Source organism: Seriola lalandi, unplaced genomic scaffold (assembly GCF_002814215.2).
Source record: "Seriola lalandi dorsalis isolate HSWRI2012SDOR001 ecotype SW California unplaced genomic scaffold, Sedor1 jcf7180002054671, whole genome shotgun sequence".
NCBI classification, from domain to species: Eukaryota; Metazoa; Chordata; class Actinopteri; order Carangiformes; family Carangidae; genus Seriola; species Seriola lalandi.
This window is the reverse complement of record NW_019525224.1, coordinates 1,565,344-1,587,023: the sequence shown is the minus strand read 5'-3', so window position 1 is coordinate 1,587,023 and position 21,680 is coordinate 1,565,344. Positions and strand designations below refer to the sequence as shown.

The window sequence follows — 21,680 nt, the reverse complement described above, 5'->3', positions numbered from 1 at the left end:
GAGGGAGGGTGGGTCCATAACCAGTAGGCTAAGCTGACATTTAGGAACAGAGTTCTAGCGGCAGCCTATCCTGCTGTTTTAAATGTCATGCTATCTTTCACTGCAGCTAACGCAAGGACACACCAGCAGACAGACTCAAAGACAGTTACACAGTTAAGCAGGCAGACAGATTGCACAGACGGACAAATCAGACAAAGTCAAACAGAGAGAAATGACAGAGAGATGGGCAGCCAAGAACAATACACAGGACACCAGAAAACAATTGCCTGATACACACAGACGGATACAGGTTGGGGCAACACTGTGAGGCAATTCAAATAGACAAAAACCCCACACATAAATGATTCAGGGTGAACAAGCCTTCTGTATAAAAAAGGACTAAGGATCAAACACAGCTCCTTCTTCGAACAAATATACGCATCGCTATCACACTTACATTTATCTAGCTCTGTATCTATCACTATCCCTCCTGCATAAATGCCTCTTACTGTGGCTCTTCCCTCTTGAAACCTCCTGACACACCATAGAGATTAGCCGATGGGCACATCACCAACTCATCTCTATGTTGAAGGAAATATTGTTTTACCTCTCTGCCTATTACACATAAGCTAGACAGCCAATCACCCATCTAGATCTTAAAAAGAGCAAGCTTACTGACTTGATGCTAATGAGCTAGTGCCAAAGCTCTTCTGTCAGCACCATAAAAGTACCATGTTTTGACAACCAGCTTTACTTTTGAACAGACTAATCCAAAGAGTCACAGAGTCAGCCTTTCAAGAAGCTGAAATTTAGAAGTTAGCTATTCAGAGAAGTTTAGGACATGAGTGGAACTGAAGCACCACTAAGCAGTTAATAAAAATAGAGGATATTAATTATCTTACATAGATTATTGTTGAAATTACAAAGCAACAACATGAAATTCTCAAAACGTTCACTGGAACATTTTATTGGCATCTCTTCCTCTCATACATGCACAAGCGCACGCACGCACACACACACACACACACACACACACACACACAGTTCTCTGTCTCCAAAATACGTCAGCAGCTGCAGGCAGTGTAGTTAGTACTTAGCCACTAAACATCTGTATGCAAGTTTACGTGCGTGTGCGTGAGCATGTTTATGTTGTGTGAGGGTGTGTGCGTGTGTGTTTGCGGTCTCGAGGACAGCACAGTCCCAGGCAGTGTAATGTTTCAGATCAATCAGGCAGCCTGCCAGTCCTGTATAAATACACCAAGCTTCTATTTACATCGGTGACTTTCACACAGCGGGCCAAAGCACAGATCTATACACTGGAACGAGGACAGATAAATGGCTTATTCCTATCTGTATCATGTGCACATCAGCTAACAAGTCCAACAAAACTCCACAGTGTGATCAAGTATGGGTGGGTGTATACCGCATCACAGCAGAAAACAGATACCTACATTTTTTGTGGCTCTATATGTGCTACTCTGGCTTTACTCTTCGTACTCTTCTCTCACTCACTCTTAATGACTTGCCAACCAGACACTTTTTCTGAAAGCCTTCCTTCCACCTTTCCTTGCACCACAGAGGTGAAACGAGGACAAGCATCCAATTAAAAGAATTGGATGCCTCAGTCTCTGCAGAAACAGTGTGTTGAGCTGAAGATGCCAAGAAAGAGGGTGATACTTGCTTCACAGTAACATGAAATGCTTACCGAAGAAAATAGAACCAGGCACCTCTGAAATCCGGAAACCCAGTTCTTTAGCAGTTTGTCTTTCTAACGTGAGACAACGTGATATACATCAACCTGCGTGCTAGGATAATGACAACAACTTCTGTGTGCAATTTCAACATATTTTCCGAACCTGGTGTGGAATTTTAACGCTTCTATACAAGCTATAACTAGTTCAAGTAGAAATCAGTGTGGGAGAGTTGATGGACAAACACAACAGAATCATTACCGTCTTCCTCAAAACTTAATACTATTACCCTCATTAAATTAACCCAGGAAGAGTCAAAAACAGAGGATACAGAAATTCGATTACGCAAAGATTTCAGATTAGTATTGTAGCAAGTGTTGTTAGAGGTGTATCGCAGACTTGTTTTTCTTGTATGTGAGTGTGTGTGTGTGTGTGTGTGTGTGTGTGTGTTGGGTTGGCCGGCCTGCTGACGTGAGCTTTCATGCATGAGGACCTTTTCTCATTACCCACTCTCCAAGCCCTTCTGTCAGCAAAGAGAGAGCACTATGTGTGTGTGTGTCAGTGTGTATGCGTGCAATTTCTCATAGCTTTGGCACAATCCCCACAGTGACCTGAAACATAGTTTAGTTTCACACTGAGCCAGACAGATGGACAGAGAGACAGACATATGGGCAATTTAACCACGACATTATTCCATGATATCATTGTATGGCTGCCATTTTGGAGGCCAAATAGCAGTGTAATGACAGATGTCAGCAAGCAATCAAAATCACATTAAGTGATCAGTATTTGTGGTGCTCCCCTGTAATGCTGTATAAAAATTGATAATTACTATATTTGAAATAACAACTAACTTTGTCAAGTTTAAACTTCATTTAATCTTTGTTGGCTGTGTGAAATTAATCTAATTGACGACAAAGAGAGGTAGCTTTGGATTCAGTTCCATAACTGGCCTTTTAATCTCAGTTGCTCATGCCACTTCTAATGTGTGTTACTGCTCAGTAGTGAGGCAACAAGTGTGTTTGGGTGCTTTGGTGGCTTGATTAACAGGCATTACACCTGATTTAGTTGGCTGGCACATGCTCAACCCACCTCTCCAGTCATGTGGCCCAACATGTAAGTAATTACTTAACCATTGAAGAAAGGATAAAGCGATCTTCAGAGAGAAAAGACTGTCTTTAATTTTGAGAACAGACCATGTGTTTCAACACCACTGTGTCTTTATCAGAGTCAAAGAGGACAAACGCATCAGGCAAACATATATGTTCAACCTGGGGTAGGTGTACATTGGGGAGATGGTAGAACAAAAATTCAAACCTATTGGATAAAAGATACAACGGCTGGCACCGCCAGAGCCAATGTGCTGATGCCACACCCAGATAATGGGTGTGCTGCACTCTTTTCTTTGCTACGTTGCATCTGATTCAGCTGGAAGATGTGTGGAGATTGTCACAGCAAATTTAATTTCCCAAATAGACAGCAAGTTGTCTGTCTTACTTATTTTACAGGACTGGTTCACATTGAAACAGATTCACCATTCCTCCCGGACATTAAAAAATTCTTTGGAAAGAGGTTTCAGTGTGAGTGATGGGCCAGGATAAAATCAACAGTCCTCAAAAGAAGCTGAAGCCAATATGAGCTGTAGCAAGGGAAAACACAAACATTTTGGAAGATATCTACTTCATTTGTCTAACTCAGATTTTGTCTTCCATCACTTATATGGGAAGCACTTTAGAAAAGGAATCTCTTAATGGCAGCATGAAGAATAAGAATTATTACAGCAAGAAAAATCAGTTTCAAGTCTAATATAGGCACCTGACTTGAAAAACTGCCGTCCTTTAATACTTGATTTTTATCCTGAGATCTTTGTGTTTCACCATCAAATATAATTCATTTAAATTTTTCCCTGTTGTGAGCAGCTCCTCTATTTCCTATCTACATTGCATCGTGGGAGAATAGAGACCATCAACAGTACATTTAAAAATTTACAACAAATACAACATAAAAATTTCCTGTGTGAACACGCCACAAAGTCGAAACCTGCTTATAACTAGTATGTCATAAATTTGTCACATGTGTGCTTTGGGTTTTCAGTAACTAACAAAGAAGGTGAAGCACTAATCACTGAAGAGCAGTATTCATCACTTTATTGGTCAAGGATATCGTTTTATCCCTTGGATGGTGGGTAAGGAGCACCAGCTCTATTCTTCAAAACATCAGGATATTCCAGCGTGTTTGTTTGTGCAGCAATGCAGCTGCCTTTAAGGGGTGCACTGGGGAGGAAAATGATGTCCATTTCAGCAGATATTAGCGTCAGCCTGCGAGCTAACACAGCCATGCCAATTGGCCAGCTTATATGCAATTAAGTAATGACAACCACTCTTCAGTACCAGTCTGTGTCAGTCTGCGGGACCTGGTGTGAATCAAACCCTTCAAAAACTCCCTCATACATCATACAGTATGCGTGAGTCTGAGTCCAGATTTTTCTGCAGTAAAGTAAAAAGGTAAATAAATTAAAAAATGTATGTTTTTTTTTTTTATCACAAAATGGCCTTTACAATAAAGATTTATCAACAACAACAAAAAAAAAACTGGAATCAAGTTGAACTGAAATCAAGTTCACCTAAAATGTAGAAGGAGCATCTTTTGTATGAAGGTGACTTTGTGGCTCTCCTGACAACAGACAAAAGCTTAAAGCTGTGGCATTTACATTTAATCTAATCTAAAGCTAAAGGATATTACTACTAAGTGAATTACAATACACAGCAGTACAGAAGGTCAGTATCTCCAACTACCATAAACACAAACTGCAGATAACAAAACACACACACACACACACACACACACACACACACACACACACACACACAGTATCAAACACAACATGCTGGTCCTTCTCCTTTCTGTCTCCCATTATCCCCCACACTCGTATTTTTATCCTCACACCTACTCATGTGAACACGCACAAACACAAAGCCTACACACTGCACTGTGCAATTAGGTCTTTATCTATGTTTTGCATTGTTGCTAGCTACCACTGTTTGTCCTGACACAACCACACACACACACCCAACCACCCACACACACACACACACACACACCCACACACATACACACACCCTGGAATGACTTCTTTATCGCTATGCTGTACATCCACTTACTTCATGGTCTTTGTCGACAGAGCTCTTAGTCATGATAAAGTGCACGCTGACCAACTCCTGTCAGCACTGTCGGACAGAGTTACTAATAGAACGTATGTGTGCGTATGTGTGCGTATGTGTGTGTCTGTGGAGAGTGTTGGAGCAAGTGCAAAGAGGAGAAACGGGGGATAACAGTGTGATGGGTGATAATGGGTATGAAAGAGAGCATGAAAGGAGAGGGAGATAATCAGAAAAAAGAAACTATAAATAACTGAAGGTGTCAGTAATACAGCCCCCACTCTGACTGACACAGACACAGACACACACACACACAAACTGTGAAATTCAGGCATCAGCTGCTCCGTCATCTGGCTCCACTCACTTGCCATCACACCTTGAGGTCAAGCAGCAGCATCCTGAGGACACACACTCACACACACACACCTCCATGCCCTCAGCTCTATTTTTTTTGTCAAATCAGAAATAACCTATTTTTTAAGCCATGACAGTGAAATGGCTCTAGGGATGATCAGTCAGTCAGTCAGTCAGTCCATCAGTTCAGTCAAAACTGAAGTATCGTAATTATTGGATGGATTACCAATAAATTCATTATGGATATTGATGGTGTATTGACTATTCATCTAGTGCCACCATAGGGTTGACCTGTGTAGTTTTCAGTAAAATGCCATTAAGTACGTTTCCAAACACCTGTTTTATGCAAATTTTCAATTTGTGCATTAAAAAGCAGAGTGGAAATGCTGAAAACTCAAAAACAACTCAAAGTATCTGAGGTGGAAAACTGGGTCAGTCAATAAAAGCTAAATGTGTCAAAGCACAATGAAAACAGGCTTGGCAAAGAAATAATAACGTACAATAAGCATACGACTCAAACCCTCTGCTCCACTGAAGAGATGAGTGATGAGTAATATGTAATATCCCTCAAATCAATACGTGAAACAAATATATGCTGATTAAGTAGCTGATAAAATCCTGCTCTTTGTATTGTGTAACACTGGATCAATGAACTCATGCTAAGCACTTAAATGTATAATTTAAGTGAAAAAACTAAAATTACAAGTAAGGAAAAGAATCCTCCCTGCAAGAAAAAGAAAAGTCTTTGACTCTTGTGCCCCTCCTACTAAGAGCAAGTACGATGTCAGCAAAGACACAATATTTCCACAGTGACAGGTAGATTAGGAGTTTCCTCCCTTGTTCAGTGTTTCATGCTAACAATGTATCCCCTACTGGAGAGGAGCCGTTCTGGCTCCAGGTTTGGTCATGTGCTGATGGAGTGTTCTCGTGCCAAGGGACACAGACTGCCTCACTCTAGTTCAGCTGGGATGTTAGGAGCTGCACACACATGCGTATTAACCCAGGCAGACAGGAGAGCAGAATAATTACAGTTCAGTATTACATCTAGGAAGACCTCATTAAATCTATCTGCCATTATCTCTCTGTTTCACTGTCACATGTTATCTCTATCTGCCTCTCTCTTCTGCCAGGTCCTCTTTCATCCCTTATTACTCCTGTGTCCTCCCTCCCTCTCTCTCTCTGTAAATTTTTTACCTAACATCACACTCGTTCTCTGTCAGTCTGTCCCACTCACTTACACATTCTCTTTCACTCCTTCTCACTCCTCATCCCTAATTATACTGTCTTCGTTTTTTACCCCTCTCCTTCAGCTTCCTTTCCTTTTCCATTTGCAATTAACTATTAATTAAAAAACACAGTGTTGATGCACAACACACCCTTTTCTCTCCCCAGTGGCGGATCTCTACGGGGAAACACAAATGCACGAGCACACACGCACACAGGTGCTCACCTGGCAAAGCTGCACAAAGAGTCACACCCAAAACTTTGCACTGAAGCCTTGAAACTCAGTTTCAATCTGTATTTTTTTAATGAATATTTTCATGTTGAATACAGTCAAAATCTTTCTTTTTGGCTGGAACCCCCCATAGATGCATTCGTCTCTACACTGTACTTCTGAATTCACAGGACTAGGCTTATTAAATATTCAGCTCCTATGCACATACTCCCATCAGAAATCACTGTTTGGTAGTCATGAGTGAATAAAATGTAAACCTCCATCCAGTATTTTTTGTTGGCTGGCTATCGATACAGCTGCTGACATTCAAGGCCATATAGTATGTGGTCGAATAATCAAAACCATTTTGTGACTGCAGCCTCATCCAGTCACAGCACCATGTGCACTATGTGCACGCTCACTGGTAGATTGATGGACGAAGGTTGGTGGAGGGAATAAGACAGACAGAGAGAGACAGAGAGAAGTAAGGCCACAGGTTTAATCAGGTCATCCTATACAAGGTCGAAATGTAATTATTCAGCTTTCCTGTCCTCCCCTGCGTCAATATTAATTACTTACTTCTAGGGATTCAAATAGCAACCAAGGAAAGCCCAGTCATCTAGCAGAAACAAAGGGGAATGGGGCTTTCCTGAATTCCAGCAGGCAGAAAGATGGTTCTGGCCTGGCTGAGGCCCAGCAAAGCACTTACCGGAGACTAAGGACTTCGAAACAATCATGAACTTGGGTAAAAAAAAATCTAATATTCAATCTGGAATCATCTGTTCAAATTCAGTTGATCTAAATTAATTGCATGATTGCCATGCTTTCAGCATAGTTTTGTGGAAGTAAAGTTGGCCTTTTAGTAGGTCATCACTTTGGTTCAGGCCGAACGATCTCTGACTGAACTATTGGATGGATTACAGTGAAATGTGGAACAAATATCTGGATGAATCCAAATTACTTTTCTAGTAACATCAACCAAAGGACAAATTTTCATATAGAAGCAGTTCTATTGACTTTTGCCATCCCCTGATTTTTCATCATGGTTTTTGTTGTTTTGAACGAAACCTCTCAGGAGCTATTGGACAAGTGGACTGACTTTAAGTTTTCCATCAACATTCATGAATGGATGGATGATCTGTCATCACTTTGGTGATTCCTCAACTTTTAATCTAGTGCCATCATCATGCAGCTTCAGCTGTACTTTGTGTTTAGTCCTAATTAGCAGATGTTAGCATGCTAACACACGATACTACGTAATACTTGCTGAATGTCAACATGTTAGCATTTTTATTGTAAGAATGGTGCCGTGCAGGTGTTAGCTTTTAACTCAAAGTGCATCTTTGCAAACTCACATAATCCATGGGGCTGTTGGAGACAGCCCTCAAGAGACCTTCTAGTGATCTAATCTATTATGTTCTATCGTCTTCTATATATTCACTGAAAAGACAAATTATGTATGTATTAAAAATGATAAAGACACTAATCTATCCATCTACTTCCCTTATTGACCCAATACCAAAATGGAATTTAAGAATCATATCAATGCTAAAAACTGGATTTTCTAGATTTACAGAGTAAACAGAAAAATACAAACACCTGTGTGATGTAATGTGGAGCACATTATTTACATACTATATATGGAAAGGGGAAAAACAACAGAAACACCTTTACAATATAATTAAGTCCAATAAAAAAAATTAAAAAAAATCACAAATGCCACTGGAATAATTCTTATCATATGATTAAACCAACCCCTCTCTAAGACTGTAATAGTCGAAAAAAGTGTCAAACAACAATAAACAAATCACAAAAATAGTATTTATTACAGAACTGCTGTATAGATTCTATAACCCTTCTGTCCAAACTTTGAAGTGATACAAGCACACAAATAGACATGCATTCAATATACACTCTTCCAGCTAAAAACCCAGCCACAGTCCCCATCAGCTGACTGTATATCAGCTGAGTGTGGTCACTGTAACAAGACTCCATTGTCCTGCACAGTGCTGAAATCTGCCAAATAGGTCTAACACAAAAAAACACTCACTCACACAACCACATCAACATATGCACACAGACAAAAGCACGGACTGAAAAAACACACTCTCAGTTGTGTATAAGTGTAGACACGCGCGCGTGCGCACGTACACACACACACAGATTCCCCCCACAAAAGACCTTTGTTTTTTATAAGAAGCCCCGATTAGCATGCGGACCACACACACATTCATATTGACCTGGTCTCATACAACTGTGCAAACCAAGAAAGAGATGGCTTGGAGCGCAAACAGCCTTTAATATAATAAAAAAAGTAAATGGGGTACAGAACAAGCAAAGAAATGAATGTAGAGGGAGGAAGAAGAGTTAACAGTTATCACCAGTGACTAAACAGCTAATGTGCTCAGAAGACAGAAAACATATTGTATGATTATTGACAGGCTCAGACAGGGAGTCCACACCTAAAAATCTGGGATACTGTTGAAGAGCTGTGACTGCATGAAGGTTTGTGTCTACCGAGCATTTATCATTTTCAGAGAGGGAAGAGGGGTTTTAGGACCGATACAGATCATCAGTTTAAACGTCATGAGTATCAGCTTATGGATCCTGCACTGAAACATTTTTGCAGAAGGCTCCTGCACATGTCACCTGGAAGAAGCAACATTTAATCCAACATACTATGAATTTGTACAATTAACTTTATGCAGCCAGCTACATAATTAAAATCCTGCTTATATGTTAGCGCATCAGCGGTATTAATCCAACATTATACAATATAATTATGTAAAGCTGACAGAGCCAGCATAATGAGTAATTTTCCCCAACACCTAAAAGATAAATGCATACAGAGCTCAGTTTACAGCGCATACTTCAAGGGTTCTGGGTCGCTATCTGGGTAGCAATCACATGTTCAAGAAGGAAAGTGTAAAAGGAGTCTGTGCACTGATTAGTGTTCTCAGTTATGTTTGTTTGACAAGATATAATCTAGCCGTGCCACTACACAGAGTTCCAATTGTTCTCTGTTTAGTCTGTCCCGACTAAACAGACCTAGCTTGCTAGCTTGCTGTCTGAAGAGGTCAGACAGTTTCCGTTTCTTTCCCATGTGTGCTAAAACTGATTAGTAGCTGATGTGGGCGCTTAGTTGCAGTATCTGGTGAAAACAGTCCTCAGGGAACAACTTACAATATCAATGAAGACTATTCATAGTCACTATAGTCATCCAGATTCTAGGAAAAAAAAAAAATTAATCCAAAAGTCTCCTTCATTTCCTTTAAGAGCAACATAGAAAAGGCACAGCCTGCTGTGGATTTAGCTCTATGGGTGGAGCCCATCAATCCAAATCATGCAATGATGTTGATGTCAAGATGATGCCTGGAAGACTGATGGTGGGAAGCACCTCACCAAAAACAGGTGTGGTAAACTTATGGATCATCCCCTCATCATTGGTCATACAGATGTGGTTCTGGTCAATAGTAGTGTCCAACACAGTCTGGAGTGTATTATAAAAAAAAGACCTCTGGCCATAAGAATCTGTCACAAGAGACTTCTTATTTCACAAATTTTAGACAAACATTTATAATGTTCTTAGTGATATGTTCTCAGTGAAAAAGAGCTGCCTCCCGACTTTACAAATATATCTGCAAATGCTGTATTTCTGTCACAATCTTTAATTGTCACTGTTGAACTTTTACACCGCAAACAGAACATTTTCATCGTTTTGATGTTCACAATATCCTTTCAGCAGAATTATTTTAGAGAAGTTGTCTAAAAGCTTTCTAAAAGTTGTGTAGAAGTACAGAGAGGCGCAATGCGTGAAAAACACAGTGTGGAAATTTGTATCATGTGGAAAGAAGGACTGAAGAAAACAGAACAGGGTAAATGAGGCAAGTTCAAAAGAGTTGACAAAATGAGATGAAAAAGGAAGGAACCATTGGAAGTTTCTTCATTTGAGATAACTGCTGTGTGTCTAAGTGTGTATGCTCTCATAAAGTTTTGTTACTTGACATTAAATTTAAAGCCGTCCGGCTTCCTATTTACAAGATGCAAATGGGATTCAAACACTAAATGGACACACGCTGTTACTGAAGAGTGCTTGGACGTGCTAGCGGGCACATGCACACACGCAAACACAGCTATCACGATGCCTTTCTGTTATTTCACAGCTCACTGAGGCAGCCAATCAAATCATTCCAGTGATGAGCACACCCAGGGCTATATTTAACCAATGAAGGGTGACTATCTGGCTGACAGACTGTTTCAGATGACCAGTTACAGACTGTCTCTTCATGCAAGAACTGAGTTGGTGCCAACATGAGTCCCCCTCCCTCGCCCCCGCCTCCTCTCTCTTTTTTTTCCCATGTTTTCTCTCCTTGGGTCCAATCATCCCAGGAAAAAGAGGCTAATAATTATCAACGAGAACAGAGTCCAGGAGTGGAGCGCCCTTTGCACTCTGTCCTTGACTCCTCATCTCTCTTTGTCACTTCCTCTAACTTGCTTGATAGGTGAGAATACGTTCTTCCACTTGCCAGTCTCTCTCTCTCTCTCTTCTTGCTCAAAATGGCTTCGCTTCCCTCCTCTTACCTCCCCAACCTCAATCACACTCATCCTCCCTCCTCATATCGTACTTCACCCTCCTCTCTACTCTCCTGTTTCTTTTCACACTCCCACATCACTTTGCCCTCCGTAGGAAAAAAAATTGAATTTTTCTCTGTGGTTGCTTCCGCTGGGTGTCCGTGTAACTCCCCTTCCTATTTCCTCTTCTCACTTCTCTCCTCATACATCCCTATGTTCTTCATTACTCCTCTCTTCCCACCCTTACTTTCACCACTTCAAACTTGCTATTTTCTCCCTTAAGCTCAGTCCTTTCTATCCCTACTTGCGGACTGCTCCCCTCTTTCTTTCTTTCTTTCTATACACTGGGCATCTGTTTTCCTTCATTAAAACTCCCTCTCTGTCTCCCTCCATCTATAACTCCCCTCTCCCTCTGCCTCTCTGCACAAAACACCACCACCTTTTTTTCTCCATCAGTCTTCCCTTCCCCCTTTTATTCTCCTCTTCTGAGGCTTAAACCTAATTATCTCCTGTTCTAGAGAAACCACACACACACACACACACACACACACACACGGTGGGAACAGCCTGTGGGAAGCAGTGCAGCCGTGAGGGACGGGCAGCGTTTGTTCTCCCTTCGGCCAGTCGCCTCTGATCATGTCAACAGGGCACAAACACACACACATATATATACACACACACACACACACACACACACACACACACACACACACACACACACAGTAAGAGAAAGTCTAAGATGAAGAAAGAAGAAATGAAGTAATCATTTTTAGTAAATCCACCCTTTAACCCATTAGCTATACCTTTTCTCTCTCATCTTTGAGAGTACTGGAGGTGACACTTAATTTCTAGTAAATATTCCATAAATACGAAATGAATACAAATATGAAACAAATACAAATAGCCTAACCACAACCTAAAGCTCCAACCTTTCAGTAACCAAGAAGCAAAACAAAATGAAACAGCCTACTGATATAAGACTGGAACTGGACAACATATTATAAAACACCTTTTACAACCATCTTCAAGAGACCTGCCTGCAGGCAGGGAAACCCGAGGTGGGACCAGCTAAGGCAGTGACTGAACTTTCTAAGTCAAATACTTACATATAGCACCTCATAAATAAATAACAGCCCTGTCAAAATAATACTGCATAATCAACTAACCAAAAGTCTTGATTGGTTGCGACACAGTTAGTAGACAAAAGACAGCATTGTGGGTGAAGAACAGCAGCAAGCAGACCAACATTCGAAAGAAGCATCAAAGTGGTGGAAAGATATGAATCAGAACTTCCAGTCAGGACTTTCACAATAAAATCAGAGCGGAAACATGTTGCAGATCGTGATTCAGATCGCTGATTGCGATTCTACCCAAAAAGATTGTCAAATGATCTTTTGGCCAAATTGCCCATCCCTAACCTGAACTACAAATCCACATTGTTGTGCGAGCAAGTGGAGGTAATCTCTATTGCTGCTTTTCAGCACCTGTAAACTGCATGTATCCTATCACATCTTGATAGGATACATGCAGTTTTATATGGGTTTATAGACTGTTAATGATTGAAAGAGAAATTACCTGGAGATTTTATAAAGGTATAAAAGATGTTATGACTCCTCTGGCTATCATGTGGCTTAGAGAAGTCATGAAGACTCATTGGGCTCACTTTTTCAAGGTGTCTGGTCCCTCTCTGACGCCTCTCTGGTTTACATTAACAACTGATATCAACACAGAGAGTGGGAATCAAGCTCAAATTTTCAGGTTTTTTAAAGTAACAGTACAAATGACAAATCTTATCCTTGTCTTTATTTTCCTATTACTTCGTTACAACAACTTTGAAATGGGAGGGGGCTACACTTAAACCCACCACTGGGTAGAACCTCTGATATTTTCTCTTACTTTTTAGTAGTTGTGCGTATGAAATATGAAAATATTACTACGTTAAATTGTTTTTCTCACACACTCACACATACACTGAGCACTGCTGGAGAGGTCAGTTTGGCAGCTGGGCAGCGAGAGAAACCTTTGCCCACGTCTAAACACACACAGGCTCCATAAACAGATGGTGTCTCCCGCACACACACACACACACACACACACACACACACACACAAATGCACAGCCAGCTCTGTGCACAAGACAGAGATATGTAGTTCACACATGACCAGGTCCCTTGGGTTGGGCCCCAAATATTACACTCAGTATTATTAGATAATAAATAATAGATATATGTATACACATATACACACAGAATCTATTCATTCACACGTTTCTCTTTTCTTTAGATTCCCCTTCTGCACGGTCATATATTACATCTGCATCGTACACATCAATTCGTCATCCCCTTCCTTGTCTTACAAATGTTATCCTACATTAGAAACAAGCTGTGGCTTCCCACCTTGATGATTCACTCATCCATAAACAACTGTAACCCACTCTCTCTCTCTCACACTCACACTCTCTCTCTCTCTCTCTCTCACACACACACACACACACCACAGTGCACTTGTGCTCCCAAGAGATTTGTTATCAGTGCTTTTTCATGAGTTATTGCATCATCTAATAAACTGTGTTTCAAAGAAGAATAGGCAGAGTTTTGTCAGACACATGTACAGTCTGGTAAATGATTTTAGCCAGAGCACATTTCAAGAGCCTGTAGAATGGACTCAAAACTACTAGTCTTTATTGTGAGCATAGCTGCAATACCTTTCCACTGTACCGTACAGAGTGGTAATAGACTCTTTACTTCTACTTACTGAGATCACACGCACAGCTGTGACACACAGTGCAACTCAATATACACACCATAAAATCTAAATCTAATCCACTCGTCTCTGTCTCTCTCCGACTCTCTCTGACAAAAAACACGCACACACAATCGGTCACTTGAGCACGCCCCAGATGTTCAAAGCACTGTGAAAGAAAATGCAGTAAGGGCTTTCCACTCCTGTGATGCGGTTCCGGAAATAGCCAAGAGTCTCTGAACGGAACATAAAGGCTTCCCTGGCAGGGCGCTGTCCACCACTTGAAAAGCTGCTTCCCTCTCTATAATATCAGATGCCCTTTGTAAAGAAATACAAACACTGGAATTTATTGTGGAAAACTACTTTTGGGCCTCAAATAGCACAACTCAAGAACTTATTCCACTTTGGAAGACTTTTGTATTTGAGGTTTTGAAAACAGAAAGGTGTCTCTCCTATCCTAAAGTATTTGCAGTATCAGAACCAGTTTCATCATCTCATCCATTAGCATTAGCTAGAGTAGCTTGTAGACTGTAACCAGACAACACACACATGGATGTGGCATGACTGGAAAGATTGAAATACATGAGTGTGATGAAAGAAAACTGGCTCCCTTTCTGTCAACAAGTTCATTAAAATGTATTTAACAGTATTAATCTTATGCAGCTATAATGTGTGTCAATAATATCTGCACTAATACCATAATAGGCTCATACCTATATTGACCATCACAGCCATCACATAACTGTGTGATTAACAACAGCCCAGTGCAGTCACTGCATTCAGTTGCTCCATAGGTTATGGCCTACTAAACATATTCAATGAACATCAGTGGGAGCTTTGGTCAGTCAATGTGCAGAATGTGCTGTGCTGCTGGATTGTCCATTAACAGCTGAGAAACCGGCTCATCTGGATCCACTGACCCATGTCCCTGTGATGTGTCACTATACAACCACAACCAAAGCCTATTATCGACTAAAATGCACATGCTGTCGGTAAAGATACGTAGCAGACGAGATAGAAGAAAAACCATATGTCATGACTGGATTACAGATAAAATGACACATGTGGGGAAGGGAGAGGGGGGCGGGGGCAAGATCTATAGTTAATCCTCTTGGTATATTATGGGATTATCTCAGTGATACAGTAAACACAAAAATACTATTTAAGTATAAAAGTGTTGCTTGAAGATTTCTACTAAGTACCACAGATAAATCCCTATAGGATTGTTATAAGGACATGATAATGGAGGGGAAAAAAATCGGATATCTTTAATTAATTAACTAAATTCACTGCTAAGGACCACAAGTACATGTTAAATCCCTACAGGAATAAAACAGGAGTACTGTGGTGATATTTTATCTGCGCTACATTGGACTGACCAATGGTTAGTGAGTAGGCCGTCACAAACACTGACACAGCCAATAGGCTACATGCTTTTTAGATAAAGGTGTTCCAAGCTACAACAGCCACTGGTAACTGATGTTGCCATAACAAAAAGCAGTACTTTCATATTTTGGGTCAAAACATATTAGGGCTGCAACTAATTATTATTCTCAATTATCTAAAGCCTAAGGTGATAGCTTAAAATGTCTTGTTTCCATCCAAAAAAAGGACAAAAATCCTCACATTTGAGAAGCTTGAACCAATTAAATTTTGGCATTTTTGTTACAAATTAAACAATTTAAATAATAATCTGATAATCAAAATACTTGCTGTTTAATTTGCTGTCAATAAACTTATCCATTAATGGATAAATTCAGTTCTAACAAATACAGTAACATGAAATAATCCTGCAGTAGAACAGAAGTAGGATTTGGTCATTGAAATACACTGGTAAAAATCCGACATTTGTCAGTGGTGTGGGAATATTATCAGTGTTTGTTAAGGTAGGTGGAATATATTGAATTCCCTGTGTCTACACTGACTAACACCTCCGCACTGGATTACTATAGCTTTTAATAAAAAAAATATACCATAAGAACAGCATTAAAATGGACATCAATTGCATGACTGTGTGACACAAGGTTACCTCTGCACCTGAGATCAAAAAATCATTGATGTGGATGAGGAAATCAAAGTGGATCTTATCCTACCCTTAGGCATCCATATCCTACAACTATGTGATATCAATTACAGACGCCCCCTCCCGTCCAAATACTGAGGTCTGGTGACATGGCCACACCTCAAATCTTTATACTAATGCAAGCTTATGCAGGAAAACTAGCAATTTCAAACCAGTTCAGTACATGCTACTGGAGGAAGTAATGGACCTCAGCGAACATCAACGTATACAGGCAGTAACAGAACAGATTCTGTGTGTGTATAACAGATCATTTGGACAACCCATTTCATGTAATTTAGCAACATCTTCAAACAGTTTCCATGCATACACAGCAGCACAGCAAATCACTGCACCTGCATTATGTTTTTTCCACACCCAATTTGGTACAATCTTCCCACCCACGCAGAGCAACACCAGCTGTTTAACAAGGGTTGAAAGAGCGATGCTTGGTCAGATGTTTGACAAGACCAGTCACAGTTTTGGTTCAGGTCTGGGATCAACAGTAATGGACAACAATCTAAAATTATGGTGCTGTAGACCATCAAGCCACAGTTACAGGCTCATACTTCTGTGTGTGTTAGTGTGTGTGTGTGTGTGAGTGAAAGAGACAGAAAGTGTGAGAGGGACACACATACACACTATAGGGTTATTAGACCATGCTTATTAGAGACTTACTTCATCTGTTTGACGATGGTGCTTTTCCCTGACTCTCCAGCCCCTGAGGGATAAGAGACAAGAAGACAATGTAAACAGGGTGTGTGTGTGTGTGTGTGTGTGTGTGTGTGTGTGTGTGTGTGTGTGTGTTTGTGTGTAAGACAGCAAGATGGAGACAGAGTGAGAAAGAGGAGGGGGTGGGGGAAATGAGAGAGAGAAAGAGAGAGAGAAAGAAAGAAAGGGAGAATCAGCCTCTTAAAAACCTAAGTGAATAAGGACAGCAGCAGCAGCAGCAGGGTGGAGATAAAAAAAGATGGAGAGAGTGGCTGCACCCTTTCTTCCTCAACATCCTTTTTTTTTTTTTTTTTTACTAGCTCCTTCCACCCTCCATCTTTAAATTCAGCAATTTAAACAGATTAAACAGGCTACTTACAAGATCATTTCCCACAAAGAATCAATGAATCAATCTCCCACCCCAAACCAATGAACCAACACTGCCTGTGCTTGACCCTCCATTGCTGCATACTGCCATTTTTTTTTTTTTTTTTACTGGCATCCATCTGCAGTTATCCTCTCTGATGTAGTTCCCCACCTTTTACCGACACTTTGACTGGTTCTGCAGAATTAACATTTTACCCACCTGGTACATGTTTAATGGAAAAAACCGCCTACAATGGCAGGTAGCTTGCAAGTGATGTAATAAGAGGGCTCTGTGTGTTAGAAGCCACAATCAAGTCCATCAGTTCCTCTTTGATCATACGCTGGATTTTTGTTCATAATGTTGTTTTTTGGCTTGTGATAAACATCAGGTTTTATAATAAATATATATATTTATTTCCACCACTACCCTCAGAGGGTCATCTCTTACCCAACGCCCCCCCACCCCTACCCTCCCCACACAACACCACACCTTTCAACACTCCCAAGCGTTTCATTTGCCTGCCGTGGCTCGACAGGCCCTACGGTTCAACCGGCGTCTCTTACCGAGCAGCAGCAGTTTAACATCTTTGGCCGCGGTGAGACCGTCCTCCTTGAGGTTTTTCTCGATGGCTTTGCTCCGGTCCAGAGCCGCCCTCTCCTCTGCGCTCAGAGTACATCCCATGGTTAGAGAACACAGCTTGATAGCGTTACCGGTACCGGGATCCACGGAAGAAAAGAGAAAAAAAAAAGCAATAAAAAGGTGGATTCAGTGAAACTTGCGCGTGGAAACAAAGCTGGCTGCAAATCCTTTTTTTTTTCTTTTCTATCTTGGTTTATTTCCTCCTTTTTTTTCTGCGCTATACCTTCGATCCGTCTCCCTCAGTCTCTTTCTCTCGCTCTCTGGGCAGCTCCCTCTGTCTCGCTCTCAAACCGGGGGGGAACGGAACCGTTAACGCATTTAAATCAAGGATCCACTCGGTTTGATCCACAGCGCAGAAGAATAAAACAACACGATGTAGCCTCCGCAGCTTGTAGCGGTTTGTTTCTCAGGCGTGTTTCTCGGTGGTGGTCTGTCGGTCCGTCCGTCCTCCGTGTCTTTTTTCTGGGGTTTTTTTTTTGTTGTTTTTTTTTTCTGTCGGTAAACCACGGTAACGGTTCTCTTCTCCTCTTCAGTTTGTCGGTAGTACGTGTTACTGTGCGGCGGTGAGCAGCGCTGGCATCGTTTGGTTTTTCTCACGGCGGCTCACAGTGGACCTTTTCCTCCGTTTGGTTCCTCCGGGGCGGGCGGCGGGGACTCGCTCTGTAACGCTACTGCCTCCCGGTAGCTCCGGTAGGGGCTCGGTCCTTCGTTAGTTTATTCGTTCAATTGCTGGTGCTGACGTCAAAACAGTAAGAAGAAAAAAAGAAAAAAAGTGGGGAGATTGAGGAAGAGAGCCTCCATGCTCCCAGTGGCGCTGCCTGGTGGTGCACTGTGTAGTTGGCCACCTTTACAAGCTTATTTTCTCTTACCACATAACTTGTGAGTGTTGATAACACACTTATCCAGTGAGGTCAAGATCAACAAAAGGAGTATTTGTACACTTCAGCTAACCTTAGCAAACATCGTGGTTACGCCAGGAGCAGTAATTCTTCCCGGTCAGCGCATGAATATTTAAATCCAAATTAAATGTTATGCGGTCAATTAGAGCCAATTAGAGCGGAAGTGGTCGTGTTAATTTTCCACTACCTTATTTATAAATATAAATATCGATATTTTATACATAAATAAAAGTATTTAGAGCGTGAATTAAGGTTTATTACTGGCCTTGGAAATAAACGTGCACGTAACTGGACGTTTTTCAGGGTTTTCAGCCACTTAACTGGCCTCTCCAACAGATGAAGTTTGTTAAATTGTCAAGTCATTGCAAGAGGTTTCATGTGCAGTTGTTGTCATGTGACCTAAGTGTGAAATTGGCATGGTCACATGATACCAAGTGGTTGTTCCAATAATGTTTTGGCTCCTAATATTTAGTTTTTATTAGGTTATATTTTAAGTCATGTTAGTGGTAATTGCTCAAGGAATGGCAATGTCAGTGGGTCTATCTGCCACATTGGTCTAGACTGAAATATCTCAACAACGATTGGATTAAACTTGGTACAGATATTCAGATATATGAACGTAATCTCATTAAATTAGAGATGCTGGGGGAGGCAGCTGTTCCAAAATGTCCTCTGAGTGAGTTATTGTCTCCATACAATCACCCCTATTCATTTGCTTCATCATATGGGGTTTCTCCAAGTGATAGTGTGGTCGGCTTAGTAATAAGGTGTCTGTCATCATCATCATCACCATCATCTGCAACACCAACTAACTGAAATGAAATATAATGTTCATTACATACACCACGGTAGGTTTATTGAATTTGTCTCAGCTGTGGTGGAAAGTGGTGAAATATAGCTAATATAATAAAAAATAATAATAATAATAATTAAAAGCCAATTAAGTCAAGTCTAGAGTTGCAAATTTCATGGGATGATTTTCCAGTTGAATCCATGTGACAGGCACATTATGCAGTCATGATACACTGATAATGTCCATATTCATGTAAAAACTCCACCAACTATCAACCACCACAAGACCCCTCTGTCTGTACAAGAACATCTGAAATGATGACTAGTCATCCAATAATGATACCACTCAACTCTAACCTACACTGTAAGACTTTACCAAAATCTTACCTGCAAAACCACTTCCATTTCTTTTACATAATCACTTAAATACTCATTCAAGTTTATTGTTAGTTGTGCTGTTTCCTCACTTAGATAGAAAATGTCAAGCAGTGGAGTGCTTGAGTACATTTCCTTTTCCATAGTTGTTTGGTTACTGTAAATCTTTTAATGTGTCACATGCAGTACTTTTAGTGTTACTCCAGAAGCTCTTAGAAATGAAAATGTAAAAAAAATTAATTATCTTAAAGTTTGAAGCCTCAGAAGAAAAAAAAACATTTCAACCTCAGCAGTCAAGACAAATGTACAGGCTTTCACGGATTTAAGATAACTGTTCTCTAAGTAATGGTTAATAGATGTCGGCAATTTCTGACGCCCAACCAACAGTTGCAGTGAAACTCGGCGGTTACTTGTCTATCAGCACTGTCTCAATTTTTACATCTGTGGCATCACCGCAGATAAAATCTGCTGGCACAAGTGCTTATTTCCCACAGCAAAGTGTTTTGATGCCTCTGTTACAGCCTGGCATGGTTTAGACCCATTAAGACCAATTATGGACTTCAGAAAACAATGAAGACTATTCTGTGCAGTTAGTTTATGCTTTGTTAATAATTCAAAACCTGAAGGAAGATTAATTAATTCATTAGACTCTGTATGTACTCAGTTAGTGGGGAGTCTTATTTTTAGCCAAAACAAAATATTTTGTGTTAATCATCAAATGTACAGAAGTCCATATGTTTTAATTGACTTTTTTAAATATGACTCATAGACTATTTTAATTAATAATAATAATAAAAATAACAAAAAATCAGCCACACAAATTTTGGCTCAGCTTGTGGTGGTTGATATCATGCAAAAACATTTTGGTTTAGGTCGTTTTAGGGTTACATTTAGTTTCATACAAGCAAAGATGCCCTGGTTGAGTAATTTCACAAAATCCTTCATACATTTTCATCAAAAACTGGGCATTTATCATTTTGAGCACGTCAGTGCAGCTTTTGATGTTCGAGTCTGCACAAAGACTATAGGGTGTAGTGTCAGGGCTCTCAACTGTCCCCCTGCACATGAAACCCACGGCAGCTGCTTCCTGCAACCACTCAAAACAATTTGAGTGTACACTACCCTGCCCAGCATGAAACGGCAGTGAGCCAAAGTGAACAAGTGACTACTGCAGGAAGTCAAGCATTGAGCATTGCTAACTGCTACAGTAGTCACATCCTGGTGTGTTTTATAGGAAGATTATTTCACAATAGATAAAACTTGAGGATGAATACAGAAACAAAACCAGAATGACTGAGGTCTTACACATTCAAAATTTCATTGTATGACAGAATTATGGATGTTATCGACTTTGCTAGCGAGGGTATAAGCAACATTTTGATTTATTATAGAGTAATCCAAAAGAGACCATATCACAGTGTACATTTAGGCTGCATTTGTGGTGACACTTTTCTGTGCGTCTTCCCATTTAGCATTTTTAAGCAGCACCTTATACACACATTTAATCAATGGTTTATAACACACTTTGATTTTCTACACAACTTTATAAAGACAGTTTATATTATTTCATATATTACAACTTATTTTATATTATTACAAATGTTTTGTTGTTTTGTTTATATTGTCAGTCGTTTTGTTGATATACCACCGCTCACTTGGCCGCCTGCAGGATGAGTTATAGTTGTGGACAAATACGTTAATAAACACTAGAGTGTTATAAACTATAAATAGCAGGACTCTAAGAAAAGTGTTATTCCAAAAGACGCTCGTCTAGCAGATTGTAAATAGCCCCTGATCCTCAGTGATGACAGTAGTTTTTTTTATCAGCTTCACGAGTTTACAGAATTATACAGTATAATAGTGTTTTTTTTCTGTTGGAGTTCCTAAAACACTCTTAATTCACAAGAA

General features: G+C 40.4%; 1 protein-coding gene across 2 annotated transcripts in view; it reads right to left on the bottom strand.

The window, feature by feature from the left end:
• Positions 1-18,472, bottom strand: part of LOC111666045 (guanine nucleotide-binding protein G(o) subunit alpha) — an 85,898-nt gene extending 67,426 nt beyond the window's left edge. Inside the window, exons 1-3 of one of the 2 annotated variants that reach the window (XM_087177983.1) lie at positions 17,930-18,469; positions 17,631-17,763; positions 16,668-16,710 (exon numbers count right to left, since the gene is read on the bottom strand). In XM_087177983.1, coding sequence (XP_087034109.1) covers positions 16,668-16,710; positions 17,631-17,748 — 161 coding nt within the window. In that variant the 5' untranslated portion in view covers positions 17,749-17,763; positions 17,930-18,469. Of the gene's footprint in view, positions 1-16,667; positions 16,711-17,630 lie in introns of both variants that reach the window. The other variant, XM_023421241.2, reaches the window with a different exon arrangement.
• Between the last annotated feature and the right edge of the window lie 3,208 nt (positions 18,473-21,680).